General features: G+C 32.7%; 1 protein-coding gene across 1 annotated transcript in view; it reads right to left on the bottom strand.

Annotated features, from left to right (window-relative positions):
* The window catches only part of LOC133322441 (mucin-2), an 85545-nt gene that overhangs the window by 15744 nt on the left and 52614 nt on the right, over positions 1–17187 (bottom strand). Inside the window, exons 2-4 of the mRNA XM_061531439.1 lie at positions 4497–4807; positions 4058–4434; positions 200–349 (exon numbers count right to left, since the gene is read on the bottom strand). Coding sequence (XP_061387423.1) covers positions 200–349; positions 4058–4434; positions 4497–4807 — 838 coding nt within the window. The remainder of the gene's footprint in view (positions 1–199; positions 350–4057; positions 4435–4496; positions 4808–17187) is intronic.

The following is a 17187-nucleotide window of genomic DNA, read 5'->3' as shown; positions in this document are numbered from 1 at the left end:
TATCCTACAACATAGGATGGGGTATAAAGGTTTTTTTCCAATATTGCAAAAATCGGTTCGCATTCAATAATCAACTTCAAACGTGTGCTGCTGCTTGTCTAGGTACGCAATTTTCTATAAAGTTTATTTCTAGAAGCTTAAGCATCTTAAGCTCTTTATAAATTTTAATAAAGAAAATCAGTATCGTGTTCGTCCTTACCTTTCACTGTTAATCGAAGATGTCATCGACATGGACATTAACCCGGTATCCTGTGTTGTTTTGTGGCCAAGCTTTGGTGTTTTGGTAATATCCTCATTTTCATCTCCGGCGGCACCAGAATATTTGTCGCGATTTATCGAGCGTTTTGTTCTGTATGGAAATAATAAAACAAATAAAATTATAAAAAATGTTTTTAAAAAATATATTATTATGACATAGAAGAAAAAAATAATAATAAAGAAAAAAGTAAAAATTTAGGGTTCCCAATTTTTTTTAAGGCTGAACTTTTTAGATTATGCTCCATGAGGAACACAAAATACTCAAAATCAATCAGAAGTTTTATGTGAAGTCTATGTCATGGTATTTTGATGAGATAAACCAATTGCGAGAACAAAGATATACCAAACTACAGGTACTCAGTTTGGAAAACCTGTACTAGAACCTTGAACATACCGAAAATGAGGTGGGGCCTTTGTATAAGGGGCTATGTAGAAAAGTGGAGTTATATTGAAAATATTTTGTAAATAAGTCCCAGAATGCCAAATTACAGATTCTACGTAATGCTAAATAGTCACTTCGGATGTAATTTTATTTGAATTTTATTTTAGTCCCCATACCCAAATGGCAACCGATCTTTGTAATTTTTGGTAGAAAGAAATTACAGCCTCTTTGTCACCTCGGTTAGAAAAAATTGGACCTTAATAACCAAACATCGACCGATCTTTATAATTTTTAGTATGATAACTCAAAATATAAAATTTGACTCATTTTGGTTTAAAACGGCCTGGAATCGCAAAAAAACCGAATAATGGGAGCCTCTCTGAAACTACGGTCAATATTGACTGAACGTCAAATTACAGCCACTTCATAGTGCTAAAATATAGTCACTTCGCTTGGAAAATGTTCAATGTTAATTCGCCATACCTAAATACCGACCGATCTTTATAACTTTTAGTAGGAAGATTTTCCAGGCAATGAGAACTCAAAATATAAAATTTGAACCAAATATATGTCTGAAAATCTCAAAATGACGGGTACTATTTTATATGGGGCTATGCCAAAATGTGGATCGGTATCGATAATATTTGGCAGACAATTTTGACATCCAATTATAACCCAAAATAACAAATTAGGGACGATTCGGTTGAAAAACTTGTCAAAAATACCGAATAATAAGGGGTAGCGTTATATGAGGTCTACCCTGAAATATAGGTCAATATCCTTTTTATAGGGGGCTATGTAGAATCATGAATTTATGTTGGAAATATTTTCTAAATAAGCTGTTTATTCGGCAAGGCGCGAGAATGCAAAATTAAAGCCCCTTCGCAATGCTAAAATATAGTCACTTCGGTTGGAAAAGATTGGACCATAATTTGGGCGCCATTCCCAAATATCAGCCGATCTTTATAATATTTGGTAAGAATATTGTCCACCTGATAAGAACTCAAAATATCAATTTAGGGCCAACTAGATTGTAAACCATGTCCGAAAACCTCAAAATATCGAAAATTGGGGGTACGGTTAAAGTGCCTATATTAACCCTACGGTCAATAACCGGGTACATTTGTACCTTTTTTTGAATAAAAATGCTGTAAAATTTTCAATAATAGAGATATTTGGATCAAATTTTGAGGAATCATTCTTGAGGTATTTTCACACATAATCGAAGAAAAAAATTGTAAATATTTTCCATATATATAATTTTTACAATTTTTTAAAGTTATTACCTACGTAGATCAATAACCGTGGTACATTTGTACCCATCCAAAGATAGCTCTGAAACTCATTAAAAAATTGGACTATCGCGAGGTTTTCTGTTTGAAATTAGTCTATACGGATCTAATCTAGATGTAGGAACTCAAAATTATATATACATTAAAATATTGTATATTTAAATCCAAGCTTAAATGATAATCTATCTAAAACAATCATAGTAAATTCGTTATAGCTTTCGAATGGGTTAAGCTTTTTTAGTTATTTTTTTATTGGGATCTTATTTAGGTGTTCATCATTGTTTTTGTGCCTGTATACCAAGGGAAAACCAAGGTAGTTTCTGACTTCCACGAGTCGCCCCGATGGCCCCATGTTGTCTAGGGCCACAGAAATTTGCAGAGGGGTTGATGAACACCTAAATAAGATCCCAATAAAAAAATAACTAAAAAAGCTTAACTCATTCGAAAGCTATAACGAATTTACTATGATTGTTTTAGATAGATTATCATTTAAGCTTGGATTTAAATATATAATATTTTAATGTATATATAATTTTGAGTTCCTACATCTAGATCAGATCCGTGTAGACTAATTTCAAACAAAAAACCTCACGATAGTCCAATGTTTTAATGAGTTATAGAGCTATATTTGGATGGGTACAAATGTACCACGGTTATTGATCTACGTATACTTTTTTGGTTATTGACCGTAGGGTTAAAACGTAGACCGATATTAATAATTTGGTGGGAACATTTTACAACCAAATAGAAATATCAAATTAGGTACGTTCGGTTGAACAACTTGCCCACATTCCCGTTGAAAATATTTTATAACGAAGTTGCCTTAATGGATAACGACGCCGAAAAGCCAAATTAAGCCACTTTGTAACGTTAAAAAAAAATTCCTTCGGTTAGAAAAGATTGGCCATTCTCAAATATCAGCCGGCCATTCTCAACATATCAAATTAGAACAAACTGAGTTAAAAAACATGTCTGAAATCCTCAAAATATCGAAAATTGGGGGTATGGTTATATGGACCTATACCAAAACGTAGACTGATATTGATAATTTTGGTGAGAACATTTTACAGCCAAATAGAAATATAAAATTAGGGACGATTCGGTTGAAAAACTTAAAATTAGAGTCATTTCGATTTAAAACCCTGCCAAAATACCGAATAATAAGAGGTACTGTTATATGGTAATTGATAATTTTTGGTAGGGGTATTTTCTAGCCAATGAGAATACAAAATACTACATTACAGTAAATTTGAATGGGAAACATGCCAAACTCCCTAAAATACCGATATTGGGTACCAGTATAATGGAGACTACCCTAATAAATGGACCAATATTGACTTTTTTAGTACGACGATTTGTTACGCAATGAGAACCCAAAATACCAAATTACAGCCAACTAGGTTGAAAAACTTTCCAAAAAAACATTTAGGGGTAAGGTTAACGTAGACCTCCCTGAAACATGGATCAATATTGACAATTTTGGTAGGGACATTTTCTAGTCAATGAGAATCCAAAATACTAAATTTCAGCCAATTTGGATGGAAAACATGTCCGAACTCCTTTAAATATCGAAATTTTTGAGGAACCGGCATAATGCCCTAAATAGAGGACCAATATTGAAAATTTTTAGTAGGATGATTTACTCTCCAATGACAACCCAAAATACCAGCTAACAGCTAACTCGGTTGAAAAACTTTCCTTAAATGCAGATTTTTTTGGTGTACCGTTTATGAAGGCTACCCTGAAGCTTGGGTAAATATTGAAAATTTTTGAAAAGCAAATATTCTAGTCAATGAGAATCCAAAATACTTAATTACAGTCAATTTGTGTTGAGAATATGCCAGAACTCCCTAAAATATCGATATTTGGAAGGAAGGGTGTAATGATGGCTGCCCTAGAAAGCGGACCAATATTGTAAATTTTTGGTAGAACGATTTACTACCCAACAGTTAGTTCGGTTGAAAAAATCCGAATATTTGGTGGAGTCGTAATGCAGGGGCTATGCCAAAACGTACACCGATATATCCCATTTTCAATACCAAACATCCTAGGAGTAGTGGCGAAGCTTTCTCTTAATCTCTTTCTCATATCTTTCAATCCCTAAAATATCCTTCTTTATACTCACTTCAAACACGGTGCTTTATATTTCGTTCTCGCCTCCAGGCGTGCTTTTGCAGCATTCTCTTCTGATTTACTTGAGGCTTGTTTCTTAATGGAATCCTGGAGAGCCTTTTCTTTGCACCATTCCACATGACGATCATAAGCTTTTAGGCCAAAACAACGATCACAGTGGGGACATTGTTCAGAGGGTACCGATGTCTGGATGGGACCACGACGTGTCAGTGATCTTTCTGAGGAACGTAAACGATCACGACTAAAATTGCTGGATGTTGTCATGCCATCGGTGGCCGAAGAGGTGGATAGCTTACGCATTGAGGCACGGGCGGTGGAGCGTACAAATTCTTCTGTGGGCTTTTTGCGCTGCATTATGGGAGAGGCGACCTGGAAGAGAGATACAGAATATTATTTTTCCATTAAATTTTAATTTGATTGTTTCCCTTTACCTTTTGCAATGGATTTGGCGACTGACCCCTTTCACTTTTCGTCCTTGTCAATGTTGTCGTACTCGACGAAGTCTTTTCGGGTAAACCAAAATTCTTTGGTAATGGATATGTGGCCAATTCGGTACCCTCTCGACGCTGCCGTGATGAATCGAAAATGTTACGCCTTTTGGTGGCCATTTTTTCACAAATGCCAACATGTTTCCGTAGTGTGACGGGGTTAAATGTTCGCGAACAAATCGGGCAGGGTGCCAGCTGTGCGCTGAACGATGGATCTGGTGTTTCCGTTGGCGTTGTGGTATTATAACTATTAACTGGAAATAAAGAATAAAATTGTTTTCAAAATATAAATGAATGTTGTGTATAACTGATATTTATAAAAATTATAGTTATTTGACATACAGTCAGTTAATATTGGATTTTATAGTAGATTTGGGGATTTTTTTTTTTAAATTTGGTGTGGGAAAATGGTTTGGAAAACTTTAGAAAAAGTCCTATTGAATCCCTTGTCAAGGCTCAGTGAAAAACTCCAAGAATAAAGATGAAATACATACAAGGATTTCAGGCATGGCATGTAAAGGGGGAAATACATAAGAGGACTTCAGGATTGACATGCTATGTTGGTTTCTTTTATTGTAAAAGAATAAAGGATAACAATTTAAATCATGCTTGAAATCCTCGTAAGTGTCTCAATTTAAGCATGCGATTAAAATTCCTAATGATTCAGAACCCATTCTTAATAAAATTTATTTCTTTACATCTTTTCTACAGAATTTGTTTTCGGCAATATTTCAAATAAAACTCGAATCAATTATCTCAAGAACCATATAACTTCTTCATAAAACTTCAGCAAATCTCTCTTCAACATTGAGATACTTAGCAACATTTCTATGTTGACAATAGCATCTTAGAAACATGTTTTTAAGAAGTCTTTTGGCAACGTTTCTCTAAAAATAGTACCTTCAATCAAGTCTTCTCTAAAAACATAGTAGTGTAGCTTTCGATTTAAAAGCGAGCGTCCCAATAGATTCCTTCCCAATGGATTTTCCACAAGGAAAGTAGCCTTCCAAAAGTGTTATAAATGTTTTTAAAAAAGTAACACCTCTAATTTGTTTTTCAACAATATTTCAAATAAACCTCGACCTCATCGATTTTTTGAGAATCAAATAACTTCATCACATTACTTCTCAGCAAGTCTTTAATCAGCTTTTAGCTTCTCAGCTAACATTTTGGAACATTTTGGAACATTTGCTTTGCAGTAACTTTTTATGTGGGCAGTAACATCTAAGCAACATGTTTATAAGAAGAGTAGCCTCTCAGTAAAGTTTCTCTAAGAAAAATATTCTCAATCAAGTCTTCTTTAAGAAACGTAGGAGTGTAGCATTCGATTTCAAAGTCGATTTTGAGCAAACCAATAAATTGCTTCTCATGACTACTCCATAAGCAAAGGAACCCTTCGACAACTATACTGTATGAAAGGTAGAACCTTAGCAATATATATATTTTTTTTAAATAAGTAACACCTCAGAATTTGTTTTTTTAGCAACATTTCATGGACTTATATTTCTAGAAAAAAATAGCTTCTTCACATATTTTCTCATCAACTATTAAACAATCTGCAACTCTTCTATTGCAACATTTATTTTGCAGCAACATTTTATGCCGACATAAGTCTCTCAGCAATATGTTTATAAGAATAGCAGCAACTTTTCTATAAGAAAATTATAGTCAATCAATTCTTCCCTAAGAAACGTAGGAGCCACACAATATTATGTTTTTCGTTAACATTTCAACAATATTATGTTTTTCGATAACATTTCCAATTGGAAAATAGTCTTCCAACTATTTTACAAACAAAAGCTAGATCATTAGCAAAATGTTTATAAGAAAAGTAACATCTCAGCAAATTGTTTATAAAAAGAAGTCCTTTATAATCTTTTCAATGAAAATAATTCTTTCAAGAACTTCCGATATGAATAGAATCATATAAAAGATGTGTCTATTTGGAGAATAGCCTCTAGTCATATATTCTTATTAAAAAAATATATATATAGGACTTGAATACAGCAACATTACCAATAAGAAAGGGAGCAATTTCTCTATGAGAAGTGGAGCCACTCGGTAACATTGGCTGCGAAACATATTCGCAACATGTCATGTTTGCAATTTTTTATAAAAAAAATTGAGAATCTCAGGAATTTTTATCAGGGTGTGAAGAATGATTAAAATACGCTTTTTCTCACGAATGCTTCTTTTTCACGGGTGAATATTCGAATGTTTTCAATTTATCGCGAATGATAAAGTTACAATGAATGAACAACCATTTGCAATCTCTCGCGAATGTTCGCATTGCACGAAAAATTCACGAGCGATAAAATTTCGCTGCAAGCGTAGTCGAACATTGAAAAAATCAAAAAACAAAGATATCGGATATAAGAAACTGAAAAAAGACGGAGATTTCTTTCTTATATACGTTTTTTTTTCTTATATGGAATTATCGGATATGAGAAAGTATAAGCTCGGTGTATGCGATTTTTTCTTATATGAGATGTGCTTATATCCGATATCTAGTGTATAGTAGAAAGTGTGTGGAATAACAAAATACATGTCAAACAACTATTGAGTTCACGAACGTTTGTTGTTATTGTTTTGAGCATTCGCGAGAATTCGGGATTGTTTGTTTTCATGCGTGAGAGAATGTAAGAAAGAATTTCAACCACTAAACGAAACGAACGAATGTTGTTGTGTGCTCATACTCGTTTGGTATGGGAGTGCGAACATTCTTTGGCGAATGCTCGTTTGGTTAAGAATTTATCACCATAAATTTATTCGTAAAATGAGCACAAAACGAAAAGAATGTATTTTGAATCATTCGCGAGCAAATTTCTGCGCACCCTGATTTTTATATAAAAAAGTTCGAAGTCTTCTTATAAGAAAAATGTTATATTCAAAATATTTGAAACTTTTTATCTGTAAAAGCGTAGTATGTCAAAAATTTTTGCGCACCCTGATTTTTATATCAAAAAGTTCGAAGTCTTCTTATAAGAAAAATGTTATATTCAAAATATTTGAAACTTTTTATCTGTAAAAGCGTAGTATGTCAGAAATGATGTTATGAAATTTAAATTCCCTTAGCAACATTTGATGCGTAAACTTTTTATAAAAAATTGAGATTATCCGGATTTTTTATATAAAGAAAGTTATGAAATCTTCTTATAAGAAAAAATTCTATTTCAAATTATTAAAAGCATTTTATCTGTCAGAAATTTTTTTTATGAAATGAATTTTCTCTCAGCAATGTTTCGCATGAAAACATATCTGCAACATCTCAATATGAATATCCCTAGAACAGTGTTGTGCAGAACAAAATTCAGAGAGAGAGAGAGAGAGAGAGTGGGAGAAAGAGTATGTGAGTGTATCTGAGAAATCATCATCAAAAACGAAGAACTGGGTAAACATTTTCGAGAAGTTTTGTACATCGATACTCAAAAAACTTGCTTATCAAATATTATCACTGAACAGTTTTTTAATCTCACAATGAAAATAACCCCAGTTCTTTTTAGTTGTATTCCCAAAAGGACACATTTTTAACTTAGTTTACCAACAGAATAAAATTTTCTAAGCTCAATCAGATCTATAATAGTATTTTCCATGAAAACTCTGAACTATAAGCGAAAATTCTTAATTCAAGGATTTTTAAAAATGTGTTTCAACCTCTATCAGAGCTATAAGCGTCGACTTTTTCTCTAGGGATCATCAGAGCTATAAGTAAAAATTCCTAATAATATTTTTTCATGGATCATCTATGGGAAAAAGCAGTATTTGCCAAACCTAAGGACATTTCATTTCTCTGAAAATTTTTTTAATGAAATGTAGCTTCCTAACGGTCCCACAGTAAATTGGCTATACAGTCGAACTTCTATAAGTTCAAAAATAAATTCCAAATTAATTAATTTCAAAGCTTGAATTCCCCATTAATATTTTTTTGGATAATGGTGGTTCGAGTAATGGAAGTTCGACTGTAGCTTCAAGATCGAAAACTGTACATGCATTTCTTTAGGTATATTCTTGAATAGTGAAATATTCGTATTGAAAAACCATATATTTTTCAAAGCCACCGTAATGAATATTAAACATTAATGTCATAGTTCGAGGTTATGTAAACTTCAAAAAAATGATTTGTAAAACATTACGTTTGACACTTGTTACATCGCATCGCGTTGTTTATAAGAAGTTATTAAAAAATAATGTTCATATTATAAACAAAAATTATTTCTTTTTAATATAGCCATTATACAAAATGGAAACACACACACAAAAATTATCAACTGATAATGGACGACCCATCAACACAAGAGATTATCTGTCATCATGTTTAAAAATTTAAAGAAGATGAAGAAAAAAATTATTTGAATTAAATTATTTGAAATGGGTGATATAAAAAATATATGAAAATGAGATTAAAAAAAAAACAGATTTATTTTCACCATTAAAACCAAAAGTACAAAAAATGACGAAAAATAATTATAAAATAAAACAACAACAAACTTCATCATTTTAAGGTTACTCGTCATGCTGTGGTCCTTCATTAAAAAAAGACGATGTGAAAGTCAAACATTTAAATCTTTTAAAACACTTTTTTTGTAATCTAAATCATAAACACTTTGTTTCTCATGGCAATTTGTAAGAAAAATTATATTATTATCTATAAATTGTTTGATTGTTTTAAAAAAATACGTTCACCATTATAATAAAGTAAACTGTCTTACAAACTAAATTACAAATTAAGATAACCACGGAAGAGCCAGTATGGAGGAGAAGAAACAAAAAGTGAATGTAAATTGCAATTGCAAAAAAGTAAAGCGGTTATTAAAAACATTGGAAGATAAACTATTTTTTATATTAAGATTATGCAAATTCCATTCATTATTATTTTTGTTGTTGTTTGCTATATCTCTAACTTTACAATTATTTGGCATTATGTTGAAAATGCTGCAGCAACTTCGTTTATATATAATTTTGAAATATAAAATGTAATTAGCCTTCATTTAAGTACAGAAATTAAAAAATAAGATAAAAAAGAAAAACTTCGTTATGTTTGGTCGAACCGAAATTTGTATACCCTCCACCAATACCTAAAATCGATAAGGAAATATGTTTAAAAAATCCACGCATTTGGATAGATACTAAAAAAAATATTTTTAAAAAATCACGCCTTAGGATAGATACCAAAAAATATTTTTAAAAAATTCACGCCTTAGGATAGACCTCGGAATAATATTTTTAAACCAGTAAGGAAAGTAGTAAAGTCGGACTGGGCCGAATATATGATACCCTTCACCACTTTGGGGATATTCTACATATGTATATTTACAGATGTCGTATTTTCGAAGGAACATTGACATGAAATTCAACGTACTTAAATATGCGATCTTTATCTATACGAAAACCAACCAACATCAATTCCAACACATGCACATTGGAGCTATATCTAAACCTGAACCGATTCACGAAACACACGTCATATTGCACCTAATTCAGTACTCTATGACAAATTTCGTGCAAATCGAAAGATATATAGGGACATGGGAGCCCCATTTACCTTAAATCGGACGAAAATATATGTGAGAGCTATATCTAAATCTGAACCGATTTTCACGAAACATAGCACACATAATTCTGGACCTAGCTCAGTGCCCTATGCCAAATTTCGTGCAAATCGAAAAATATATAAGGACTTTGAAGCCCCCATTTACCTCAAATCGGACAAAAATATATATGGGAGCTATATATAAATCTGTCCCGTTTTTCTCACTTACCACACGTCATTCTAGACCCAATTCAGTACACTATGCAAAATTTCGTGCAAATCGAAAGGTATATTGAGACTTTGATACACCATTTACCTTAAATCGGACGAAAATATATATGGGAGCTATATCTAAATCTGAACCAATTTTCTTCAATTTCAATAGGGTTCATCCTTGGTCCAAATAAGTGACATGTGCCAAATTTCATCCAAATCGGATCATAAATGCGACCTGTACTTTGTTTACAATTTAACATCTACAGACAGCGGACGGACATACATAAATCGATTAAGAAAGTGATTCTATGCATATTCTCTAAAGGAACAATGGGTATATCTCGTTTCCTTTTGCCTGTTACAAACATATGCACAAAGACATAATAGCCTGTACCACAGTGTGGTGAAGGGTATAAAAATCCAAGCCTTAGGATAGATCTTGGAAAAATACATTTTTTTAAATCTACGCCTAAAATACCGATTATTGGGGGTATTATTTCACACAATGTAAATGTAGATAATAAACCCCTTAATTTTTTATTAAGAATTTTCTAAACTTCATCCACTTTCATTTTCATTACAAAAAAATCTAAAAATTCAACGAAACCTGACACCTTTGACCTATTAAAAAAACATCACCTAGGAAATCATTCAAACGACACGACACCTACACCGACATCTACAGCCCGTGTGTGATACCTAAATACAACAAATTTTAATAAATTGCCATCATCGACTTAAACAGATTTAAATAAACATCTTAGTTGAAACATTAAAGACAGCCGTCCGCCATCTGTCGGCTGTGTCATTAATTTAATAACCAACTGACTGACCGAGCATTATGTGAGAGACAGTAACATGCTTCCACACCACATGTAGCAAGCAAGGAGGTGGTGCTGTCAAACAAAACAAAAATTCCTAAATGAAAGAAAGGTGTTAGCATGAATAAGTTAAGTTGTTAGGTTGGTGGGCTGACATGTCTGTTTGGATGTCGTCGTCGGTCGGTCGGTTTGTTGTTAAGACTTTGGCAACAAGAGACATGTTGGCTGGTTATTAGAAAAAAAACTTTAGAAGTGGGTGTCAATCAAAAAAGCATGAAAAAATGCAAAACAAATTTATCAATAGGCTTAAATTGAGATACAGTGGGACATCTTTATAACACAACGACCATAGCCCATAACTCACAATTGAGCGCCATTTGAATTCTACAAAAAAAGTTGGAGTAAAACCCATACTCCAATGGTCTCATGATTTGGTTATACTGTTAGACCATTGGGCGCCAATTTGTTAAGTTGAAGGTTTTTAATTGAAGGATTTGAAGGGATTGGGCGTGATAAAAAATATATAAATATTGATAATTTGATTTCGCTCATGCAATAGAATCTTGCTCACTGTTTTCTTTTTTGTTTTCTTTGTGAAAATCGGTCTAATAGTTCAATAGTATATAATTGCGCTCCAAATTGTGGATCTCAATGTCATTGGAAAATGTTGGGCGCAACATTTCATTATATATTGTGCAGAATATAATGCAATTCGAATCAAAATGCTCGCAATTGGGCACCAACATTTGAAAAAAATTTTTACTATATGTAGTTTAAGGTTTTCACTCGAGTCCGATTGGACCAAATCTCAAAAATCCATCTATTCACCAATAACGATTGGGCGCCATATTTTTTTTATGCATTTTGGAAAATATTGAATCAGCATTTTGAAACTTATTGTTCGAGAAAATCTTTATATTGATACGGTTTCATCTCAAATATTAAAATATAATTGTTTCCAAAATTGGGCGCCATTTAAGAAAAATTTTAAAGAAATGAGATTTGATCGCCAAAAAAATCCATTACAAAAATATGATATCGTAATTCGCAAAATCGGAATTAACACAGGCTTAACTATTGAGCGTCAAAATACACTTAATTTTTTTATAAAAAATACTGGGGAAAAATCGTTATGTTTATCTCTTCTCCAAATATTTTATGTTTTTTGTGGAGTTCTGATCCTACCCATTGGAATTGGATTGTCTCTGCAATAATAACGATATTCCCACCATTTTATTTTATTTTTGATCAGAAAATAAGATCTGAGCAATTTTTATAAGAAAAATGCATTGTAAGAAATTTTTTATAGAAAATGGGTTCATAGGAAAAAAAGGATTCTCTCATCAACATTTTGCGCGAAACTTTCAGCAACTTTTATAAATGAACACTTGCCGATAATCTACATTGGTCAGAAAACTGCTGAGGTGCAACTTTTTTCATAAAAATATTGAAGAAAAACTATTTTCCCCATAGACATGTTGGTGAGACCCTATAACTTTCAGGGAAAATTAGATTCCCAATAACATGTCGATGCAGAAATTAGACTATCAAAAACATGTCCTTAAGGAAATTATGCTCCGGTCAACATTTCGATGGGGAAAATAATCTTTCTCAACTTATATTTATAAAATAATGCTGAACAAGCATGGGAACTGGTGCCCTTGTTTACGTGTATCAATAAGCTCGTTCTCTGCGTTCTCTTTTTGTAAGACATTTCATATGGCGGTTTCTCCTTTACTCTCTTCTCTTTTTGCACACCTCTATTATAAAAGGAGGCTACATATATAGCCTCTCAGCCTATTTGGTATAAAAATGTCCTCTCAGCAACATGTAGGAAAGAATAGAGCAATGTTGAACAGAGCTAAATTAAGAGTAAGTGTGTAAGAGAGTAACTGAGATATCATCATCAAAAATTACGGAAAAGAAAAAAGAGAATACGCGTTTAGCCTTCACCGCTATCGTACTATTTTGTGCATTAGTGGAATAGAGTCTCACCAAATTTTCTATGGGGAAACATAGTTTCTCCCCAAAATAGTTTCTCTGAACTACATTTCGATGCAGAAATTATCCTTTTAAAAACATTTCTATGGGGGAAAATAACCGCTCAGCAACTTGTATATATGAAAGAAATTCCTCAGCAACATGTCTATAACATAGTTGGGCAGACGTGCACACCTGCGTTGATGCGTTCTGTTTACATTTTTTGATGTTAACACAAAAATAAACATCAATGAAAAAATTCCCGCAATATTTTTAATGAATTTATTTTTTACCCTTCCTGGGATGTTATTTATGTATAAAAAATATTAAATTAATTAAGTTTCGCAGAATAATTCTTGTTTTTATTTTCTCTTAACAATTTTTTAAGAGAAATTTTGCCCATCATTGGTCTATAACAATGTTGAACAGAACTAAATTGAGAGTAAGTGTGTGAGAGAGTAACTGAGATATCATCATTAAAATGACGAACGAAAAGAGGAAAATGAGAATACGCATTTAGCGATCACCGCTATCCTATCGTACTATTTTGTGCACTAGTGGTCTATAACAAAAATATCTTCTCTGACAAATAGAAAGAATAGAGTTTCAACAATTTTTGTATGGGGAAAATAGCAACTTTCTGAAAAAAGTAAATTCTTACCATTGTCAGTAAATTGTTTACAAGAATAATTAGCATATAATCAACTTTTCTATAATAAAAATAGTCTGACTTAAACTTGTTTATAAAAAGTAGTTCTCAGTATTTTGTTTCGGCAGTTAAATTTGTAGTTATTCATAAAATTTTTATGAGCAAATAAACTTGTCGCTACATTTATTTGGAAAGAATATAGGGGTTTAGCTACTTAAAAATGTAATAATCTTGCAGTACTCTCTTAGAAACATTTCAATGGCCTCTCAGGAATGTTTTTAATCTCTCTGCAACATTTTTGAGGCGTTTTACACCAATAAATTCTCAGCAATATTTCATTGTGAAAAAATAGTCTCTCAGCTCCTTAACTTTTCTATAATAAAAGTAGTCTGTCTTCAACATGCGTATAAAAAGTAGTTCTCAGTATTTTGTTTATAACAAAAATAGTTTCTCAGGAACTTATCTATGAAAAAGTACCCTCTCAGTAGTTTATGTTATCATTAAATTAATACTGTGCATAGGAACTGGTGCCCTTGTTTACATTTATCAATAAGTTGGTTCTCTTTTAGTAAGTCACTTCATATGGCGGTTTCTCATTTACTCTCCGAGCATTTTCTCTTTGCACACCTCTACATTAAATTTTTATAATAAAAGTGACTTCTCAGCTACATTTATTTGGAAAGACTTATTCTCAGCAACTATTTGAAAAAAACTGCTTTTCAGCAAATAGTTGAAAGGGTAAATAGTCTCTCAGCAACATGCCGTTATGAAAAGTAGTATCTCAGCAACTTGTGTATAAAAAATAACCTGTGAGCAACACAGCAATTTTTCTATTCAAACGAGGACCTCATATTATGTTTTCTACGACAGAAGTAGATTCTCAATATTTTATTCATTAGGAAGATATCAGCAACTGCTCCATAAGATAATGTTAATCTCTCTGCAACGCTTTTAATGCGTCTCTCAGATATTTTATGGCACTAATAAATTCTCAACAACATTTCCTTGAGAACAATAATCTCTCACCAACATTTTTTAGAATTTTGGGATTTTAGTAAATGTTTGGAATCGAAATCTCACTTTTTTGAAAATAAATTACTGAGAAGTTCTATTAACTTCTAAGTTAACCTATGCCCACTGTATTTAAATTGTGACATAGATACTCCATTCCATTGTATTTATAACTATAAATGACAGACATGCCGACTCTAGCCGGCCGTCACAGTTTCATATAAAAAATGAAAAGCAGGTGTTAACGAAGAAATCGGAATCGCCAACGCCATTAAGAAACTAACATGAATTAAATGAGTTCTCACACCAAAAAATAAAATGCGTTTGACATGGCAGCAAACGTCAAATGGCCAATCGATTGAATGACAGCCGTAAAAGAAGAACAATAACATGACAGCCGCAGTGGTTCTATAGAAAATGAGGCATATTAACTCTTTTGGATATAGTTTTCCTTCAATTATGTTTCTAGTTTACTTTTACTTAACCACCATTAATATCAATAAAATAGCAATCGAATTTCGCAATTAAATAATAATAAATTATTTAATTATGATTATTTCAACAATTTTAAAATTGATTTCCTATAAGGAAATTACCACTATTTGCCCAGCCTCTCAACACAATCGATACGTACATAGTTGATTTATGAATTTCATGCCCAAAACACGCAATAAGCCATGAGATCGATGATCTCTATAGATAATCTTGCAATGATGTAAGATACCAAATACAATTGATTGTTTTTGTTTTTGGTTGGGGGTCTCCCCCAAAATTGGTCATAACTATTTGAAGTGGTTATGGTGATGAAACGTCATCATCCATCAAGTGTTTGATGCTATGGCGGGTTTGAAAAGTTTGTTCAAATGCCAAGCATATTTTTTTGTTTCTTATAATTTTTTTCGATAGTTTGGCAAACTTGTTCTCGATGACACAATAATCATGATGATAGTTGGGGTATTTTAGTTTGGAGATTCGAGAAAATGAAGTTTCGCTGTGAGGCTTCTATGTAAAGAAAAGTATTTCATGGAGAAGGAGTCAGTGATAAAATGATAGACTCTGAGAAATATTATTCATCCTGAAAAAACGTACTCCCACAACTTTTACTTAAGAAATTGTAGACTCCCAGCAACTTATCAAGTAGAAAATGCTCTCTCAGCAACATGTTTATAAACATAGTTTCACAGCAACTTGTCTATGTCGCTTCTAAAGAAAAATAACTTCTTAGAAGGAAGAAAGGATCGGACGGAGGACCTTAAGAATATACCTTACCTTCCATCAACTTTCTATAAAAAGAGAAATCTTCAAGGAGTAGCGTGAGTAGAGTGACAAAAAGAAGTATTTCAAGTAAAATGACTTATCAAGTAGAAAATTCTCTCTCAGCAACATGTTTATAAACTTAGTTTCGACACTTCTAAAGAAAAATAACTTCTTAGAAGGAAGAAAGGATCGGGCGAAGGACCTTAAAAATAGACCTTAATCTTCAATAGCGTCTTAGAAACATTAGTGTGAGAAAAGTAGCCTCTTTTCTTACTGAAACTTTTGAACGAGAGAGAAAAACACACATCATGGCCATAGAATCTCCGATTTAAACAGAATTTAAACCTATTTTCTTTAAAAAATTGCCTCTGTGAAACTGTTTCTGTGAAAGTCAGTCCTCTAAGCATTATAGGTAACTTGTCTACGAAACGAAGCTGGGCTGGTATTAAGAAAAAAGAGCTACGGAAATCTGAACAAGAGATCCACAAAGAAGATGCGACGAACAACGAGATCTTGAATCACCTTCTGCTTTGGAGTTGATCAGCATAAAATCCCTTAGAAAGAGTATTCGGGCTTTGGAAGAGAAATGGAACTCCAAAAACCGCAAAAAAGAATCTTGTTGTCCGATAAAAGAGAAAGCTAAGTTAACCGCAAGTTATAGAAGATTGTCACGAGAATTCATCGGCTGAGGACGGAAAAATTGGTCTAGTATCTAGAAAATGCAGACACGGAATATTCTGTAAAGTCTGGTAATCCTAAAATGAACAAGTAGCCTTCACAAAGAAGGAAGATGACATCAAACGCTGGTTGGAAGTCGGTATCTTATGGAAAGTAGCCAGGAAGCATTATTGAGACGAGCTCTGCTACACAGTGATCGACGAATATAGGATGTCCGGCAAAATAATCAAAGCAAATCCACACAAAAGTGATAGATGCGATCGAAAATAAGTCTTTTGGGATCGTCTCCTAAAAGAAGGGGAACCTATTGATTTGTTAAACTGCGAGCTTAAGGGGACCCCCCCCATTCTCGGTGTCAAAATTTTTGTTGATATAATTCGAATCTACACTGATTAAGGAATGTCTCTACAAAATTTCAAGTGAAAATCTCAAGAAGTCTTGAAGATATATCCGATTTATTGTATCAACATTAAGTGACGGCTAAAGGGCTTC

This window comes from Musca vetustissima, unplaced genomic scaffold (assembly GCF_032173495.1).
Source record: "Musca vetustissima isolate MV318-11 ecotype Yass unplaced genomic scaffold, APGP_CSIRO_Mvet_v1 utg5566, whole genome shotgun sequence".
Classification (NCBI taxonomy): domain Eukaryota; kingdom Metazoa; phylum Arthropoda; class Insecta; order Diptera; family Muscidae; genus Musca; species Musca vetustissima.
The sequence above is the reverse complement of the archived record's forward strand: the minus strand, read 5'-3'. Positions and strand labels throughout refer to the sequence as shown.